Source organism: Phyllosticta capitalensis (assembly GCF_038381095.1).
Source record: "Phyllosticta capitalensis strain CBS 128856 chromosome Unknown BKA78scaffold_1, whole genome shotgun sequence".
In the NCBI taxonomy this organism is placed as follows: Eukaryota; Fungi; Ascomycota; class Dothideomycetes; order Botryosphaeriales; family Phyllostictaceae; genus Phyllosticta; species Phyllosticta capitalensis.
The window spans coordinates 3,359,468-3,377,100 of NW_027117439.1; the positions used below are offsets into that span (position 1 = coordinate 3,359,468).

The 17,633-nt window shown below is 55.1% G+C and overlaps 4 protein-coding genes across 4 annotated transcripts; all 4 read left to right on the forward strand.

Annotated features, from left to right (window-relative positions):
• Positions 1-861: 861 nt before the first annotated feature.
• Positions 862-4,652, forward strand: BKA78DRAFT_20895 (MAP kinase-like protein). Its single transcript, XM_066883649.1, has 3 exons — positions 862-1,602; positions 1,656-1,813; positions 1,861-4,652. Exons 1-3 carry the CDS (start codon positions 1,284-1,286, stop codon positions 4,279-4,281), a joined length of 2,898 nt encoding a protein of 965 aa, XP_066749877.1. The 5' UTR covers positions 862-1,283; the 3' UTR covers positions 4,282-4,652.
• Position 4,653: 1 nt separating this feature from the next.
• On the forward strand, positions 4,654-6,268 carry BKA78DRAFT_20889 (activator 1 38 kDa subunit). Its single transcript, XM_066883648.1, has 4 exons — positions 4,654-4,870; positions 4,927-5,549; positions 5,603-5,926; positions 5,976-6,268. The coding sequence occupies exons 1-4, from the start codon at positions 4,784-4,786 to the stop codon at positions 5,998-6,000; spliced, it is 1,059 nt and encodes a 352-aa protein (XP_066749878.1). The 5' UTR covers positions 4,654-4,783; the 3' UTR covers positions 6,001-6,268.
• A 49-nt stretch (positions 6,269-6,317) lies between these two features.
• On the forward strand, positions 6,318-7,334 carry BKA78DRAFT_376461 (uncharacterized protein). The gene is made up of 3 exons (XM_066892827.1): positions 6,318-6,516; positions 6,706-6,764; positions 6,964-7,334. Exons 1-3 carry the CDS (start codon positions 6,470-6,472, stop codon positions 7,140-7,142), a joined length of 285 nt encoding a protein of 94 aa, XP_066749879.1. The 5' UTR covers positions 6,318-6,469; the 3' UTR covers positions 7,143-7,334.
• Positions 7,335-12,490: 5,156 nt separating this feature from the next.
• BKA78DRAFT_231730 (CobW/HypB/UreG, nucleotide-binding domain-containing protein) lies at positions 12,491-13,373 on the forward strand (the record flags this gene model as incomplete). The annotated part of the gene is made up of 3 exons (XM_066883782.1): positions 12,491-12,660; positions 12,721-13,197; positions 13,265-13,373. Coding segments are annotated over 3 exons (756 nt in total), but the record flags the coding sequence as incomplete, so codon positions are not given.
• Positions 13,374-17,633: the final 4,260 nt, after the last annotated feature.

The window sequence follows — 17,633 nt, forward strand, 5'->3', positions numbered from 1 at the left end:
CTTGTCCGGAAATTTACTCCAATTTAATAAGCAGCGGATGGCCAATGGGATTTTGCTATTTTTGAGACCTGCTCGTACTGGATGACTAAAGCTGTGAGAGATGGTCGAGTTCACGATGTCAGATGGTAGATTCGTAGAGCAGATATCAACATGCATCAACAAACTCTCCATAGCATGGCATCAACGACGGCTAAGCGGCTGTTATCAATCGCCTCCCCGCCAGGATGCATCCCACCGGGAGACACAGCTCCCACCGCACGGCCACCCGCTGAGGCTAAGCTGATGAGGCGCATGCGGCTCGCGAGACATGTCCACATTGTTCAACTACCCCTTTTCTTTTGGTCCGGCCGTCTTGATTGCGACATGGCGAAGAAGGCGGCACGGCGACCACGACGAGGCGGCTGGCTGCAATTTTGGAGTGGCAGTGACGGTGGTTAGTCGTCCGTAGTCATTGTCCTGAATCTGAGGCTGCGGCGCGGGAGAAATTGCGGCCATGGGGTGGGTAGTTGTTGGGTTGGTGACAAACAACAACCACAACAAATATCTAGATGTTGGATGTTTTGCATCGTTCTCTGCATTCCGCGATAATCAGAGAGCGCGTAAATAATTTCTGCAATGGTCGTCGTGATATCTGCAGTTGTGTGCGGCCATCGCACTCTGCTTGGCACGCGCACGCAGACGAGGAGCTAGCGTTTCGAGCCTGTTTGAGATGGACAGGGGGATCGCAAGTCCGTCCTATGGCAGCGCCTCCGACCCTCTGCGAGACCTCAGTTCGTGAATCTTAACTCACACTGCCGCCCGCTGTCCCTGTTCACCCGCCGACCTTGCGCTTCTTCACGGCTCCTTGTGCGCCGTTCATCCACCAGGAGACTTCATTGTCTCCCACATGACGCCCAATCCATCATCCCGTCCCTGTCGACACCAACTCCACCACCTCCTCCGTCCAACCCTCTCCCGTCCAGCTCCGGCTGTCTCAATCCGCCTGTTGTCCGCGCCGCCGCCCTCACTCCTCCTCTAAACCCCGCGTGCCCGAAACCCCAGCGCCCACAGCGCTGCCTGCGTCGTCTCTCACAGCCCAAGACACTCGCCATCATCTCCGCCCGACCTCTCATCGACCAAGTCCATCGTCCATCATACCATGGTGTTATGACCACCCTCGACCGGTCGGCCTGTGATTGAGAGCAAAAAGACACGACGCTCCTGCGCCACGTTCGTTCCCCACTACAGTGCGCGTTCCTCGAAATAAAGTCTTGGGTCGACACTTTGCCCACGCCGAATACACCATGCTTGCCTCCAAACCACAGTATGTTGCCCCCTCGGGCAGCTCGGCGCCACCACCCTCTTCTCACTATCCTCCGAGTACCACGAGTCGCCGCCCACAGCCGACCCCCTCCTCCGATCACCACACCGCCAGATACACCTCTCCGACTGAATCCGAGTTTTCGGAGTCCTTCGAAACAGCAAATTCTGTCAGGTATTACACAGCACGTCGCGGCAGTGGGGACAGTCAACTCATGTCGTCATGTAGGAACTGGGATGAGGATCGCGTGGGCGAGTGGCTGAGGAGCATAAATTGTGGTCAATATGTCGATCTTTTCAAAGGTAGGCGCAAATAAACCCAATTCTAAGGAGACCCTTGTCGCTGACACTGGCAGACAACAACATCAACGGCGAGGTCTTGATGGAGATTGACCAATCCCATCTTAAGGACATGGGAATCAAAAAGATTGGCGACAGAGTGCGCATAGGCTCTCAAGCAAAACGGTTCCGAAATAAAGAGTACAGAAGAACATCGAAACGCAATTCGAATAGGGTAAGTTGGTGATGCTGAGGCGCTGATTAAAATACTGACTGCCGTAGGAATCTCTCGCGCTCCTGGATAGCCACAACTACACGCCACCTTCAAACTCGCCAAGACCTCCCCTCTCCTCTCGTGGAGCTTCTACAACCTCTCGGCCGGATAAGCGCATGTCAAGACAGCTCGGCGGAGCAGACTGGTCATACGGCCCCGCCGGTATCCAGGCCAGAAAGCAGCCTTCGAGGCCTGGCTCCCCAATGGTCGACCAGGAAAACCGAAGCCTTCGCCCTTCAACCGGCATGTACAGTCCAAAGCCTTCCACCAAAAAGGACGACTCGTACTTCACCCAACCTCTGAGCGCCAGTTCCTCATCTGGCCGAGGACCTAGGACAGCAACAACACCTGTCGAAACACCACAGACTGCTCGTTTTAATCACGTGCGCGCAAGCCCGAGCCAGGACGCCTCAACGAATAGCAGTACGCTACCTGCTGACAAGGCCTTGATTCGTGTCATCTTCGACAATGGGCGATCATCAGTGATTGGCATTGACGGTGCGCGCACAGCAGACGATGTCATGCTGCGGGTTCTGCGAAAGGGCGCCCTCAACGAGGCGCATTTGAAAAACTATTGCTTCTACGTACTCGACGGAACAGAACCCAACCCTGCTCTCTGCCGGAAACTCAGCGATGTGGAGCTCGTGCGCGTCTGCACCGACCGTTCCAGGATGGAGAGAAACAGGCTCATCTTGCGCAAGGTCCACGCCGGCGAGCCCGAAGACGACCAACTCAAGGCCTCTGCCAGTATTGCCGCCCAGCAACAGGAGTACCGACCCAACGCGATTTTGCCGAGCAGCAAACATAGCCAGCTCAAGGTCGAGAAGTTGACAGGAGAGTCTTTGGCTGCGGTGACGTACCCACTATCTCCTGCGTCACAACAGGAACGGGAGCGCCACATCAACTCAACGGCTAAAGATCTGGAGCGCGGTGACGGAAGCCGGTCAGCCAGCAGGACTCCTGACAGGCCTATGAAGCAATTCTACGGCGGAAGACCTCCAAGCAACCTCATCACGTCCGACCTGGCTTCATACTTCCCCGATGTTGAGAAGGAAGAGATGGACCGAACAATTAGAATGTCAGTCAGACGTTCTCGGAGATTGAGTAAAGCTGCAAGCCGTCTCAGTACCATGAGTAACTTCAGCGTGGCGTCGAGCCTGAAAGATGCCCCACCATTACCGTCCATTGCCGACACCTGGCTAAACTCATCGGGGCAAGCCAAGTCGCTCAGGCCGCTGTCAGTGATGCGGCTCGGACTCCCTTCTACCACCTTTGGACCACCCCAGTATCGCGACTCCGTTACCTCATCCGTCCTCGAGCCGCTCGAAGAAGAGTCACCCACAGACTCTTCGTCTGTCCGCAAGTCATACGTCTCTTTCGGTCCCGAGACTGGCGACGGCGTTACCATTACCGACCCTGAAGGCAACACGACACTGCAGAGCTACTTTGACGATGGCGGTAGCAGTTTTGCTGGAAGCAGTCAAGAGGGCGGCGACTCGTTCAACAAACGTCTCAGTCAAGCCATGGCTGACGACGGCGAGGAGTACGACGCAGAGCTGGAAGAATATCTCGAGGCTGACTCGTGGGAGAATGTCAAGTATATGAAGGGTGCGCTGATCGGCCAGGGATCCTTCGGCAGCGTGTACCTTGCCCTTCACGCAGTGACGGGAGAACTCATGGCGGTCAAGCAAGTCGCATTGCCCACCAATGGCACAGTCGACCCGAAAAAAGCAAACATGCTGGACGCACTCAAGCGCGAGATTGGATTGCTGCGAGAACTCAAGCATCCCAACATCGTGCAATATTTGGGATCCAACTCCGACGAGACGCACTTGAACATTTTCCTGGAGTACGTGCCTGGTGGTTCGGTTGCGACCATGCTTGTCAACTATGGTCCGCTACTTGAGCCTTTGGTCGCCAATTTCGTAAGGCAGATTTTGGTGGGCCTGGCCTATCTCCACTCCAAAGACATTATCCACCGTGACATCAAAGGAGCCAACATTCTCGTGGACAACAAAGGTCGAGTCAAGATCTCCGACTTTGGCATCAGCAAGCGCGTCGAGGCCAGCACACTGCTCAATGCGTCGGGGGGCAAGAAGGGCGCCAACCGCGTCTCTCTCCAAGGCTCAGTCTTTTGGATGGCGCCAGAGGTTGTGAAACAAACAGCCTACACACGCAAGGCCGACATCTGGAGTTTGGGCTGCCTGATTGTTGAAATGTTGACGGGCGTACATCCACACGCCGACTGTTCGCAGCTGCAAGCAATATTCAGAATTGGCGCAGCAGGTGGCAACGCTTCTCCAACCATCCCCGAAAACACCAGCGATGAGCTCAAAACGTTCCTCAGTCAGACATTCGAAATTGAGCATGAGAAGAGGCCAACAGCGGACGACTTGCTCAAGAGCGGGTTTTGCGCGGTCAAGGCCTAATTAGTTGGTTTCGTCTCTTCAGCAAAAGATTTGGGTTGAAAGCTCTAGGAGTAATTGTTTTTTGACATTTCCTGCTGTTTCGAAGCAGCAGAGCGCGTACGCTTTTTCAGCTTGTTAACGAATTTACGTGCCAAAGGATGGACAAGGCTGCATGGCTGAATGAGGGTTGGACAGAGATCAGATCCAGCTGGAGTAGGGAGGAGGATTCAAAGGCATTCATCACCGCCGTTTTTCGCATTGACACCCCTTGAGCGGTTAATGTATCATATACCTTGCGTTCTTTGCATGTAGTTAGTTTTGGTAGGGGGCTTAGCCAGCATGAAACTGCAACTGGTTTGAATCAAGTTTCTGCTTGGAAAATCTGATGGTCAAGATGGTGGTGAGATGGTTGGCTGCCTGAGGCCGATTCGGCTCAATTAAAGACGCGCGCCGACGCGTCGACCCTTCTTGCCGCGCGACTTGGCCGCTTTCACCACCAACTCTCATCACCACCACATTCGCCATGGCCCTCCTCGTCGACAAGCACCGTCCTCGCTCCCTGGACCAGCTCACCTACCACCATGACTTGTCGGAGCGTCTACGCGCGCTTGTAAGCTCTTTCAACCCACTGCTGCCAAGCACAATTCTGACCTTCATCTGTCCTAGGCCAACAGCAATGACTTTCCACACCTTCTCGTCTACGGTCCCTCTGGTGCAGGCAAAAAGACCCGAATAATGAGCACGTTGAAGGAGCTGTACGGCCCGGGCGTCGAGAAGATCAAAATCGACGCGCGCGTCTTTCAGACAACGAGCAACCGCAAGCTCGAATTCAACGTCGTCGCATCCAACTACCACCTCGAAATCACACCATCAGATGTCGGAAACTACGATCGAGTCGTTGTTCAGGACCTGCTGAAGGAGGTGGCGCAGACGCAACAGGTCGACCTGGGCGCGAGGCAGCGATGGAAGGTCGTCGTGGTGAACGAGGCGGACCACCTGACGCGCGACGCGCAGGCCGCGCTGCGTAGGACCATGGAGAAATACAGCCCCAACTTGCGACTGATTTTGCTGGCGGAGAGCACCAGCAACATCATTGCGCCGATCCGCAGTCGTACGCTTCTGGTGCGGGTGGCGGCGCCCACCGAGGCTGAGATTGTCGACGTGCTGAAGAATGTGGGCAAGAAGGAGGGATACAAGGAGGCTGACGGATTGAACCGCAAGATTGCAAAGGAGTGCGGCAGGAATTTGAGGAGGGCGCTGCTCATGCTGGAAGCAGTGCATGCGCAAAAGTGAGCAAAGTCCATTCGCGTCTCGTCTTCAAATCATTCTAACACCAACGCAGCGACAGCGTTTCTGAAGACACGCCCATTCCGCCGCCCGACTGGGAAGCGCTCATTGGGCAGATTGCCTATGAAATCAAGGAAGAGCGCTCGCCAGCGCGCATCCTGCAGGTGCGCGCCAAGCTCTACGACCTGCTCACGCACTGCATACCGGCGACGACGATCCTCAAGACCCTCACCTTCAAATTGATTCCTCTGTGCGACGATGACATCAAGGCCGACGTTGTGCGGTGGAGCGCCTTCTACGAGCACCGCATCAAGACGGGCAGCAAGATGATTTTCCATCTCGAGGCCTTTGTGGCCAAATTCATGCGCATCTACGAGAGGTAAGGACGTCTGGATGTCCAATTGGACTCTCTTGCTAATTTTTGGCAGTCATGAAATGGGCCTCGATTTCTGAGCCGTCGTCATCGACTGGTTTTGCTCAAACGTCATGGGCATGTTTTCTTTTTACGCGTTGCACAGGGCGCCAATTGACCAATGGCTGGAGTCTAAATGGCGTTGGGGAATGGTACGTTTTCGCAAGGGCTAGCTAGGAGTAACTTTCAGATGCTTCGCTGGTGGAAAGGGTAAAAGTCGTCTTCGAATTACTGGCCATGGACATGTGAGTGGGTCGTGCGTGTTCGCTGGCGGGCGGCTCTCTGGTCGCATACGTCATCGGTGCCTTGCCCCTCCCTACCTCAACATCCACCCAAGCAAGAGCTTCCTTCTTCCAGTACCTGACGTCCTCTTTCTTAAAACCTGGTGCAACCCTCAAACCAGCTTCCACACTCACCTACAACCTTCAATTGAACGTCTGCCTCCAAGCAATCAACTTCTCGAAGCCCAATTCGTTGCCCCGCGCATCTCACACGACCAAACTACCCAACATGTCTGACAAACTCATGGAGACGGCACCCGGCGGCCAGTCGACGCAGTAAGTAGCTCGCATACCTACCGTCATATCTCGTCTCCCTTTTCCTCCTCTCGTTCCTTATCCCGATCATTACGCACGCCGTCTGCCCTCGATCCAGCAACTTGCACTCCCCGTGTTCGACAAGCACGAATGAGAGAAAGCACTTGTTCAAAGTTTTCGAAACGAAAGGCTGACCAATGGCGGCTTCAGATACGAATCCATCAAGCAATTCACCGTCCCGCCCGCGAAGGAGGTCGGCCAGCTCGGCGGTACGCAACATAGCCTCCCACCTCACGTCGTTTCGTCGTTGCCACATGCAGTAGCTTCGGCTTGCTCCCAACTTCAATGACATCTTTCCCCCAACTCAACCATCAACCGCTCGAGCCCCATCATCCCCAACCTCCAACCGATGGACAACCAATCGCACACAATCTTCCTGGCACAACCCGGCTAACACCAGCCAAACAGACCCCAGCACCGCCACCAAGTCCGCAACCACCGACCACGCAACCAACAAGACGGCTGCCGACTCGCCGCAGCAACCGCTCGAGCAGCAAGGCGGCGCGGAGGATGACGAGGCGCAGCGGGCGAGGCGCGCACAGGGATATGGTGGGGAGAGAGATAGTTCGAGGGAGGTTGGTGCGTAGGGGGTGAGATGGTGGAGTGAGATTGTTTGGGGATGAATTGGGGAGGATTGAGGGAGACGGGAATACCATTATTGAAAGTAAAGAATGGGAGGCTGTGCGGAGGATGGTGCTTTCTTGCTAAACCAGATGTCTGGCTTGCGAAGGAAGAGTCAATGGATTGAACAGCACCAGAAGAATTGAGAAACAGATCTTGCTTTACACTACGCCACTTCATGTCTTGTCCAACCAATTTGTGGACAGCGCATGATGATTTGAATCGTCATTTCAAAGTCCTCGCTCTACGCATCATCGCTTCATCAAGATCTTCGCCCCACGACTAGTTTGTTGCCTAGCGAGTTTCCCATATCCGCTCCTCAGTGCTTCGCCCACACTCCTCGTAGTGTACTGATCCTCCAGTGATTGAAGCAAGTCGATCGCTTCCTCTTGTCGATTACCGTCAACGCTGGACTCGCCCGTCTTGGAAGATCGAAAGCAACTTCAATCTCCCTCCTTTTATATTCTAGAGAAAGGCGAATATCGCAGCCACGTGTAAGCGAACTGGCTTCATCACGAGCACTGGATAATCAGGAGGACGCGCTGCTTCCTGCGCTGCGCTACGCTGGTTCCGGGCTCGGAAGGCGCGTGACTGGACACTTCGTTTGGTTGGTCTTGTGATTCTGATTCTATCATTAGCTGATCTCGATCGTGCTTATCTGCTTGCATGCGTGTTCAGTGGTGGTGGCCTGTTGGGTATATAAACCAGCACCTTGGACGTCCAGGGGGTTTGATGGACAGCGGTGGTTTTGAGGACGACAAGTCCAATAACATAAGCTTCTCTTACTGCTTGCTTGTAAGATGGGATTGCTTCAGCCGTACTTTTGTCTGCCTGGGATGTTCGTATCCTTATACTTGGAGGGGGATTGGGGTTCGGATTATTTTTCGAGGGATGATGGATTTTTGACACGGAAAACTTCAACGTGGGTCAGTGATGCCGTAGAGCGTTGAGCTGTGCTGATTCTGTGCCTCGTAGGCTTTCAACACTGCTTGAACTGCCGTTTTGCAAAATTCTGCTAAAGATAAGCCCGGCTGCTCCCTCAGAGTGTGGGTTGTTCACGGACTCCAAAGACCCAACAGTGTTCGAGGTTACGAACCGCGGAAGCCGAGAGACCGACAAGAAGTATCCCTTGTGGTGTACACTTGATGCCAGATACACCAAGCCCGTTGCTTGGTCGTTCAGAAAGGGGCTCTGGTCAGGGGAGTTTATGTATCAGCGCGAGAGGCAAGAAAGGCGCGTTGGCCTCACACATGAGCGACATGGATTGGTTGGAGCTCACTGCAGCCGGACAGGGCGCGTGATAGCGGCAGCTGACTCATTGCCGCGCCTGCCTGTCCGCTCGTGACAAACAACCCCTGGGGAGGTATTTGGGGAGGTATTTAAAGAGCCCGCACCCTTCGAGGAGGTCGACCATGACGGCGCGGTCAAGCAGCGCCTGCTTGCCAATTTAATCGTAGCGGCAGACTGCGGTTGTGTGTCGACCATCGAAGGCTTCCACTTTTTGCCGGCTTGGGGTTGACATAATAGTTTCCGGAGGCAGCTGGGGTGTGCATTTTCCAGGGGTTCTTGTTGGCGACGCTGATGGCGGGCTACGAGACGGTTTGATGATGAAAAACAACATTTCCCAATGCTGGACTCCCCCAGCCATGTGGTTGATGTCTCGTCACCTCTCGCACGTCGATGAACAAACGAAAGTCCTCCACCTCTCATATTCCCTGTCCAAGTGTATCTGACTGCCATTCACTCCCGGCAGTGACGGTGAGGAATCGAGGGCTCACGACTGCAAGTGTGAACATCGCCTGGAGGTTGACGGCATGCCATGAGCAGTGCATTTTATAGTCTTGAAAGAAAGGGAGAAGTATGTGCACTGACCTTGCGAGGAAAAGCAGCTCCCCTTGGGCCGGACACGAGGAACAGCCGACCATCAGAACTGGCAAGCGTGGAAGGCTGCTTGGTTCATGCAGACTTGAAATGCACATGACAGTGATGGCTGCCTGATTGAGCGTTCCTATCCACTTCAGTTGAGTATTTAAAGGGACACCTTCGCTCTAGATTTGCAAGGACTCAAAAGCCGTCGCCAGCGCAGGATAACCTTCCTCTTCAACCGATACTGGTTGGCCCCTTAGGAGAACCACAGACAGACCACTGTCGTGGGTGAAATGTCCGATGCCTTCAGGCTGATTGGCGCGCAGCTCAAATCGAATCTGTGGACTCCAGGGAGTGTGGTCTGCAGTTTTGTCGTATGCTGTGAGATTTGGGTAATGAAAACGAGCTTCAAGACGAGCCAATGATGCTGGAGTGTGTCATTAAATGACCACTCGACACTGCATTCAAAGCAACCTACTTGGTGATTCCATTGGAGAGAGATTTTGCGCAAGGCCCAGTGGTCGGCTCAGAAGTGGACCGTCGTTGTTCCAAGCATGGTAAATTCAAGAGGAATTCTCCGATCGGGAGACGTGTCTTAGATCCACATGCTGTTCAAAGCTCTCTTTTATAGAAGGAGCGTTCGGCGCGCCTGCCTTGCCTCGCTCCTGTGACCTGCGGTCTGTGCCATCCAGCTGCAGTATATAAGGAGGTGCTCTGACGTGGTCCTAGAGGGCATGACAACGACACCGGCTCCATGGTTGCCATTCAGTCATTTACCAGGCACTATGTGTGGTTCCTGAAACCTCGCACAGGCGATCGACGCACTTTGGGGGGTGGCAATTGGAGTTTTTCGGTCAAAGGAACGGAGTCGCCGTTTTGCGCTCGAGCAAGACTGCGTCACGGCGCAGCAAGCAGCAAGACGTGGTAGAAAGAAAAGGTACCATTCAGCTTTGCTCATAATCGATACCATCATGGCACTCCACTAACGGACGAGCTGCGACGTCATGTGTATGGCAGATTTGAGGCTGGCGCAATGACTTTGAAGGCATGAGCCGCAAAGGGCATGCTGCGGTTTGATCTATGCCAGATCACGAGGAAACTTACCTTGACACATGTCTAGGGCGACATACTCGCAATCATAAGTCATGTGCAATTTGGCAGCTTGCCTCGCTGCTTGTGACTCCAATCTTCGATACTTAAGGAGCAACTTTTGACACCCAGGGACAAGACCAAAGCAGAGTGTAGAGATTTTCCAACATCAAGGGATCTGCTGGATGCTCTTACTTTCAGTTGCTTGGTTGCTTGAAATTCTGTGTCTTGGGTTCTGGCGTTGATTTGCGAGTATCTCCCCTTCTGAATCTTGAAGCAACAATGACGCAGCTCAACGTCATGATACAATGCGGTTGAATGGCGCAAAGTTCTCCTCCAAGTTCCAGAAGTCATATTTTTTCTGGCAGTGGAACTTATGAAAAAAGGGAAGACTGAAGTTACAGACCTTCTCCCTGGACGCAGGATGAGCAGTCGTATTTATTTGGATAGCAGAGTCACTTGGCTGAGGTGTGGCGTCCAGCAAGTGTCATGTGAGGCGTAAGAGCCTGCTTGCTTGTGACAGCTTCTCTGAGTATTTAAAGAGCGTTGTGAATCGTCCAGGGAGGATTCGCAGGCAGACTTTCGAGCCGTCGTCAGAATGCAGACGGCCGTTCCAAGACGGCAAAGGCCGACTGCGTGTGGATCTACAACCCCAATGTTTTACTTTGTTTCGTTGCGGAATGTGAAGTGTGTTCGCAACGAGGCTACCCGTAGACCTCTATCTGCAGCACGACAACATGCCTTGATGTTGTCCAGCATTCTTGGCGCGTAGATTTTGTTTTGTGTTTCAAGCAACGAATCCAGCGAGAGATTAGACTGGTACGTGATTGAGTACTCGAGTCTTTCCCAGTGGAGACGAAGCAGGAACTTCCGGGACAACTTCTTCTTCAAGCACTGACTGGCGTCGAGCGAGGCGTAACTACCTCGCCCTCCTGGCTGCCGCTTGTGACTCTCAGTTCTGGATACAAAGGAATCCTCGGCTGCAAGCCGTGAATCCAGACAGTCTGTACTCCCAGTGGTACGATAAACTGCGATTTTCGACTCTAAGACAGAACACTGTCCTTGGGTTCTGTCCTGGGGGTGGATGACCGCCCCTGCATTGTTTGGTCAATTCTTTTGAAGCGCAGAACAAACCTGTCAGTCGTCGTCCACCAGCACACCGCATCAAGCTTCTTGTAGATTCTGATGTTGAATCCGAGGGCGTGGTGAAAACATGGCACATCGTTACCTTGGGATGCTGCTCCATGTAGTTATTTTGCATTGGCTCTCAAAAAATTGACAAGATGTATTAGAAGCGCCGGAGGTAGAGACAGAAATGTGAACAGGCCAGCCCGCCAGAAACAGTGAAATTTGAGCTGTTGGTGAGCAGCAGAGTGGGCTCCCAAGTAGGTAGCCTTCAATGAACGTGCTCATGGCTCTGTCGATACCGAACTCCCAGGAGTTCCAAGTGTCCTTTTATAGCTTTGAGGACTGGTCCGTGAGTCCAATGCTCTTACCTGGCCGATCAGATGCTCGATCCAAACTGGGAGTTGCGTCAACATAACGATTGGCCGAATGACTGTGGATCTCGCCGATCGCGGCAAGCTGCGAATGACCTGTGAAAGAGCACGGTGACCAGACTTGCAGGTGATCTTGAGACACGTGCCAGTGTGCCAGTTCGTAAAGCGATTAAGGGTATAAAAGGAGCGGGCGCGTCGAGGGTCTTGAGCTGTACAACTTGCCAACCATCCCTGCTTTTGCGGTAAGAATTGACAACCTCAGAGCTGTGCTTGCGACAATGCAATTCGAATCGGTACTTTGTCTCTTGGGAGCAGCCGGTTGTTATTCAAGCTCTCATTTCTCGGCGACTTGTCAAAGCACGTTGGTGGGTGGTCTTGAGTGCCGGAATTCAACATGTGGACGTGTTGAAGATCATCCTCGAGCAACGGCGTAGTCTCTATACGGTGGAATCATCCTGATTGAATCATGATGGGCCTCTAGACATCTCAAAGGTATCAGGAGCATTCGATGCAACAGAAACAAGACTGCATCTCATAACCTGGAAGAGGAGCACGAGGGTGTTGACCTACCTTCTGGTCGACAGGACCGAAGTTGCGCTTGTCATGACATATACACGATGCCACCATGCGTACCTGAAGGTATATCCTCATTTTCAGGGCGATAGACATACCAAACAAAAAAGTCGTCGAGAGGGTCCAAGAGATGAGGTCTAGATCGGAAAGCTCAGGCCCAAGCCGGGAGAACGCTTTGGACCCCACGTCCCTGCCCCACTCCAACCCATGACGCGGAGAACGCGTTCTCCACGCTCTCCAACGACACTTAATTTCCCTCCCAACCCCAAGAGTCGCATCCTTCGACAATGGCGCAGACGCACTCTCACGATGGAGGAGTCTCGCACTCCCACGCCGGTGCCGACCATGGCCACACGCACGAGATTCTCGAGGGCCCTGGCTCCTACCTCGGTCGCGAGATGCCCATCATCGAGGGGAGGGATTGGGCGGAGCGCGCCTTTACAATTGGCATTGGCGGGTAGGTCGAGGAGTGGGTGGGCAAACAAGTCGACGGGCACACGATGCTAACGCCGTTCAGACCAGTAGGCTCGGGAAAGACGGCGCTCATGCTGGCGCTCTGCCACGCGCTGCGCGACAAGTACAGCATCGCGGCGGTGACCAACGACATCTTCACGCGCGAAGACTGCGAGTTCCTGACGCGGCACAAGGCGCTGCCGGCGGAGCGGATACGGGCGATTGAGACGGGCGGCTGCCCCCACGCGGCGGTGCGTGAGGACATATCGACGAACCTGGCGGCGCTGGAGGACCTGCACCGCGACTTCAACACGGACATGCTGCTGATTGAGAGCGGCGGCGACAACCTGGCGGCAAACTACAGCAGGGAGCTGGCCGACTTCATCATCTACGTGATCGACGTCAGCGGCGGCGACAAGATTCCTCGCAAGGGCGGGCCCGGCATCACGCAGAGCGACCTGCTGGTGGTGAACAAGACGGATCTGGCAGAGATTGTTGGCGCCGACTTGGGAGTGATGGAAAGGGATGCGCGCAAGATGAGGTGAGTCGAGTCGGACCGTCCCAAAAGGGTTGCTGCAGCATGGAGAGCTAACCAAGTTATGACGCAGGGAGGGAGGCCCGACCATTTTCGCGCAGGTCAAGAATGGTACCAACGTCGAGCACATTGTCAACCTCATTCTAAGCGCATGGAAGGGCAGCGGAGCCGCTCAGGCGAAGGCCAAGGCGTGAGCATGTAAAGTCCTGTGCATGTGGAGATTATCGTAGACTTGAAAGCCAGGGAGCAGTCCAACAACGTCTTGTTGCATCAATGGTGGAACATTTGCTTCTGATATTGGAGACTGGGCAAGACACGACAACGATGACGATGGACAGATGTCAGCCTCCAACCAGGCCGAGAAAACCAAGGCCAGCCTCGTCAAGAGCCCATTATCGAGAGAACAACACCCGCGTACCCGAGTCGAACGCGCTTGGCAATTTCTTGCCCTTTCTTGGCAGCGCTTGCGCAGATGGTTCGCTGAGGATGCGTCTTGGTCTTGGATTTGGACCGCGTACCTGTTTCAGCTGATGGCGCCCTTTGGTGCTTGGCCGAGCCGCCGGCCCCCGAGTCGGAACTGCGGACACCTCTCCGACGTCCAAGCAAGGCAAGGCAAATCATGCGAACGCTGCCACAAAGAGAAGACAACACGGTCGTTCAGTCATCAGCCGACGCCCCCTCCTCTCCTCTCCGCCCTCTGGGCATCCTGTCGTGTTTGCTTGTCCCTCTGTAGCCGAGCCGTCCCGTCCTGTTTCCCTCTTGAACTGACTGCCTCCATCCCTCGTCTCCGCCCGCCACACAGACCTCTTTCCCAAACGGGCAATTTTGCTCTGCTCATCCCTACCAACCTACGCTAGGCCTCCCTCTGCTGCTCTCTCTAGCCTCCCAAATTTCACTAAACCATTCCTTTCGAGATGATCCATTTTCAAGTCGACGACCGCGGCGACAGTGGACGTGTCCGCGGAGAAAGTAACTTGTCTCATTTGTCTTTTGCTGGTCGAATGCAAAGGCGAATGCAAGCAGGCAGGCCAAGCGCAGAAAGCGCACCACCATCCCAAAACGTCCATCACCTGGCGTGATCTTCTTCTTGTCAACAGGCAAGAAACGCTCCGCAAAAAGCACGGCACGGACGCACAAGCAACAGGGCAGCGCAGGTGAGCGGAGAGGAGCAGGAGACACAGCAGCAGCAGCCAAGTGGTTTTGCAACAGCAATAATAGCGACGACGGCAGCCAATCATCTCGCGAAAGGCAGGCGAGCGTGGTAGGCAGCCGGCGATGGTTGTGTCACCACGTTTGCATGGATAGAACCCCGTGGATCGACTTTGACCCGACCACAAGCAGGCAGCCAAGCTTTCGGAGGCTGGGCGCGCTGGGGCTGGGCTGCCTGTGTTGTGCGATCATGGCGCCAAGTTCTTCTCTTCAGCTGTGGTGAGTATTGATTGCCATGTCGTGTCGTGTTGGCCAAGAAGAGGAGGAGGACTGAAAGCAACGAAGTCGAAGAGTGGGAGACAAGTCTCCGGACAAGGACAGCCAACCCAAACACAAGAGCGCGCCACGAGGAGGCTCGGTTTGTTTTGCTCTTTGGCCGCTCGTCTTGTTGTTTTCTTGGCCCAATAATCCCACTCGCCCGCCCCCCGCGCGCTTGATTGCTTTCTTGGTTCCCGCGCGGCTCTTCTTGTTCGCCTTCTTTGGCTCTTCGACGCTTCTTCGAGGAATGTTTAATGACGAAGGTCTTGGCTGTACGCGGCTCAGGCTAGCACGCGACTTGGCTTGCGCTGAAGCAGAGGACTGGGCTGGCTGACTGGGTCTGGGCGAGCGCTTGTCACGATGAGGTCGTTGTTGACCGAGTTTGCGCTTCTGCCAGGCTCGGCTTACGATGGTCCGTTGCGTTGGGAGCACCCGGTGAGTGGAAATAGGGTTGTGTGTGCAAGCAGAGAAAGGAGCAAAAGTGATTGAGAAAGAGAAGGAAGAAAAAGTAAGCTTGTTCGACCTCTCCTATGAGCAGGTAAAGTACCTAGCCCCATGCCCTCAACACCATCCATCATGTACCACCAACTTTCTCTCTACAAAGCAAAGGAGCATCATCATCATCCCCCTCGACCTTGGCGTCATCTCTCCACTTATCCATCACACACGAAACGAACCCAACTCCAACATCATCATCACCACCAGGCCTACCGCCGCCGCCGCGCCGCCGCCAGGCCTGCCAAGGGCGGAGCCAGAGGGTCCGTCCAGGCCTGCACAACTCCCTCCCACCTGACTCCCGTCCTCCTCCTCCTCCACCACCAACACTTCCCTGTCCCAGCCGAGCAGAGCACCCTACCCGCTTCATCCCAGCAGCTCAGCAACGACAAGACAGGGGGTGGAGAAGGACAAGAGGACGGCACGACGCACGGCACGGAGAGGAGCGGAGCGCCGCCTGGCGGACGAGGGCGAGACGAGACGAGACGGGCAGGGCAGGGCAGGCACTTACTCCGCCCAGCCGCTCGCGAGCAAAAAAGCGTGATTAAAGGGTCCGGGTCCGCTTCTTTTCTTGAACGACGCCAAGCGCGGCGGTGGTTCTGGTCGTGGCGTGGCAGGGCAGATGTCCACGCCCGGGCAATATGAGGCAGGACATGGCGAAGTCCTCTGTGTCTGTCACGGCAGCACAATCAAGTCGGGTCAGGTCAGTGCTCAACAACCCGCTCGCTCACGAGTCGAGAGGTGTTTGTGGCGCAATGCCCAGTCATGCAAACAGGCGTGGCGATGCAGAGCGGTTAGGGGGGCTGATGAGAGAGCGTTTCTTGGGTGCGTTTGAGGGCCGTCTCGTCGGGGACAAGACTGCTGGCGCGGCGCGGCGTGGCGTGGCGTGGCGAGGGTGAGGCGAGGCAGGGCAGGGCAGGGCAACGCTCGGCGTGGCGGTACTGACTGACTGTTGATTGCTTGGTTAGCGAGGGTTTGGTTGGGGTTTGGCGGAGGGAGGGGAGGGAAGTGTGCAGGGAAGGTGGGCGTGGCAGTGGGTGGTGAGGTGCTGGGGTCTGTGGAGTGGAGTTTTTGTTCTGTAGGTGGAGATCGAAGTCTCGAGGAGAGGGTGTTTGGTCGCTTTTGGTCTACGGGTGAACTGATGGAGAGAGTTCGGTGGCAGAGGATGGAAAAGTGGCCGAACTTGCCATGCTCGAATGTCGTCGTGGTTTGCAACGGGCCGGTCAGGAGAAATGGAATGGTTGAAGTGACGGCCCTCCATCTCCTCTTGTCGACCAGAACAGCTACACCGTTACTCATCTCACATTTCCATCTCTCTCCATCAACCACCAAAAGTCGAGCAGTGTCTCTCAACTAGCCGCACGCGCATCACTTCACTTCACCACAACCTCCTGTCCCCCTCCCCCTCTCCCCTCGCCTTCCGCTCCCTCATCCTCATCCACAAACTCCCGCCCTCCACTCCCCCATCAACCCCATCCACAACCGCCTTACCCTCTCCAAACCTTCACATGTGCCTACCCACCCACTCACAGCAGCCGCCCCTACCGCGCCGCGCGCACCCTCCCTCCCTCCCTCCGGCGGCCGAGCCCGCCCACCCGCCCCTCATCGCCTTCGCCCTCGCCTCCACGAATCGTTTTCCCCCAGCCCAGCCCAGTCTGCGCGCTGCGCTGCGCGCCTGCAGGAGCATCCTGGTAGCGAACTGAGATTAGGTGCGCTGATTGGACGGAGTAGACGGAGTAGACGGAGCCGCTTGCCGTGTGAGGAGCGGAAGATGTGTCCGTGATGATGGCGCGGGTCGGGTCGAGAAGGGGAGTTTGGCGAGGGGAGGGGGGAAATGTGGCGATGGGTGTGATGATGCTGCTGTATTTGCGTTTCTTATAGTTAGTGTCTTTGGGGGACTTTGGGATGGACAGAGCATCACGTGCCTCCTTGCTGCAACGGGGAGCTGGTGTAGGAAGCTATGTAGGAAGCTGCTGCCCATGGGGAAGTGGAGGATAGACGGACGGCTCGGTACGGTGCATCAGTGGATATGTATGCAGCTCCTCCGAAGTGCGGATGCGCTGGCTGCTTGCGGGGGAGGAGGTGTGTGCTTCTTGATCGACATCAAAGTGTAGATAAGGACAGGTGCACAGATGCGTGTGGGTGGTGCTTTGCAGTGTCGATTGAATGAGCCTAGGAGAACTCATAGACGCGAGATCATCAAGTGGACATGGTGTCGGCTCCTCTGAAAATTTGGTTGATGTTTCAACATTATGCCCTCTGTGGGCAGCGCTGCTGCTACTGCCGCAACGTAGCTAGCTTTCCAGACGCGGCCGGCTCTCCGCCAGCCTCCAAGGAAAACGTAGGTATGTAGGAGTACAAGAGCAGCGATCTCCAGACGGAGGCGCGCGCGGGTTTACATCGTAGTTCTGGAGCAGGTGGACGAAGCAACGCGACCTGAACGCGGCAAGGCGAGGCAAGCAAGGCCGTATGCACCTGGC

Excerpts from the sequence above, each read along its gene's own strand:
- BKA78DRAFT_20895 (XM_066883649.1), top strand. The coding sequence starts at position 1,284 with ATGCTTGCCTCCAAACCACAGTATGTTGCCCCCTCGGGCAGCTCGGCG. Across the intron at positions 1,603-1,655 it reads ATATGTCGATCTTTTCAAAG|ACAACAACATCAACGGCGAG; the intron begins GTAGGCGCAAAT and ends TGACACTGGCAG. Across the intron at positions 1,814-1,860 it reads CGAAACGCAATTCGAATAGG|GAATCTCTCGCGCTCCTGGA; the intron begins GTAAGTTGGTGA and ends TGACTGCCGTAG.
- BKA78DRAFT_20889 (XM_066883648.1), top strand. The coding sequence starts at position 4,784 with ATGGCCCTCCTCGTCGACAAGCACCGTCCTCGCTCCCTGGACCAGCTC. Across the intron at positions 5,550-5,602 it reads GAAGCAGTGCATGCGCAAAA|CGACAGCGTTTCTGAAGACA; the intron begins GTGAGCAAAGTC and ends ACACCAACGCAG. Across the intron at positions 5,927-5,975 it reads TTCATGCGCATCTACGAGAG|TCATGAAATGGGCCTCGATT; the intron begins GTAAGGACGTCT and ends AATTTTTGGCAG.
- BKA78DRAFT_376461 (XM_066892827.1), top strand. The coding sequence starts at position 6,470 with ATGTCTGACAAACTCATGGAGACGGCACCCGGCGGCCAGTCGACGCA. Across the intron at positions 6,517-6,705 it reads CCCGGCGGCCAGTCGACGCA|ATACGAATCCATCAAGCAAT; the intron begins GTAAGTAGCTCG and ends TGGCGGCTTCAG. Across the intron at positions 6,765-6,963 it reads GGAGGTCGGCCAGCTCGGCG|ACCCCAGCACCGCCACCAAG; the intron begins GTACGCAACATA and ends CCAGCCAAACAG.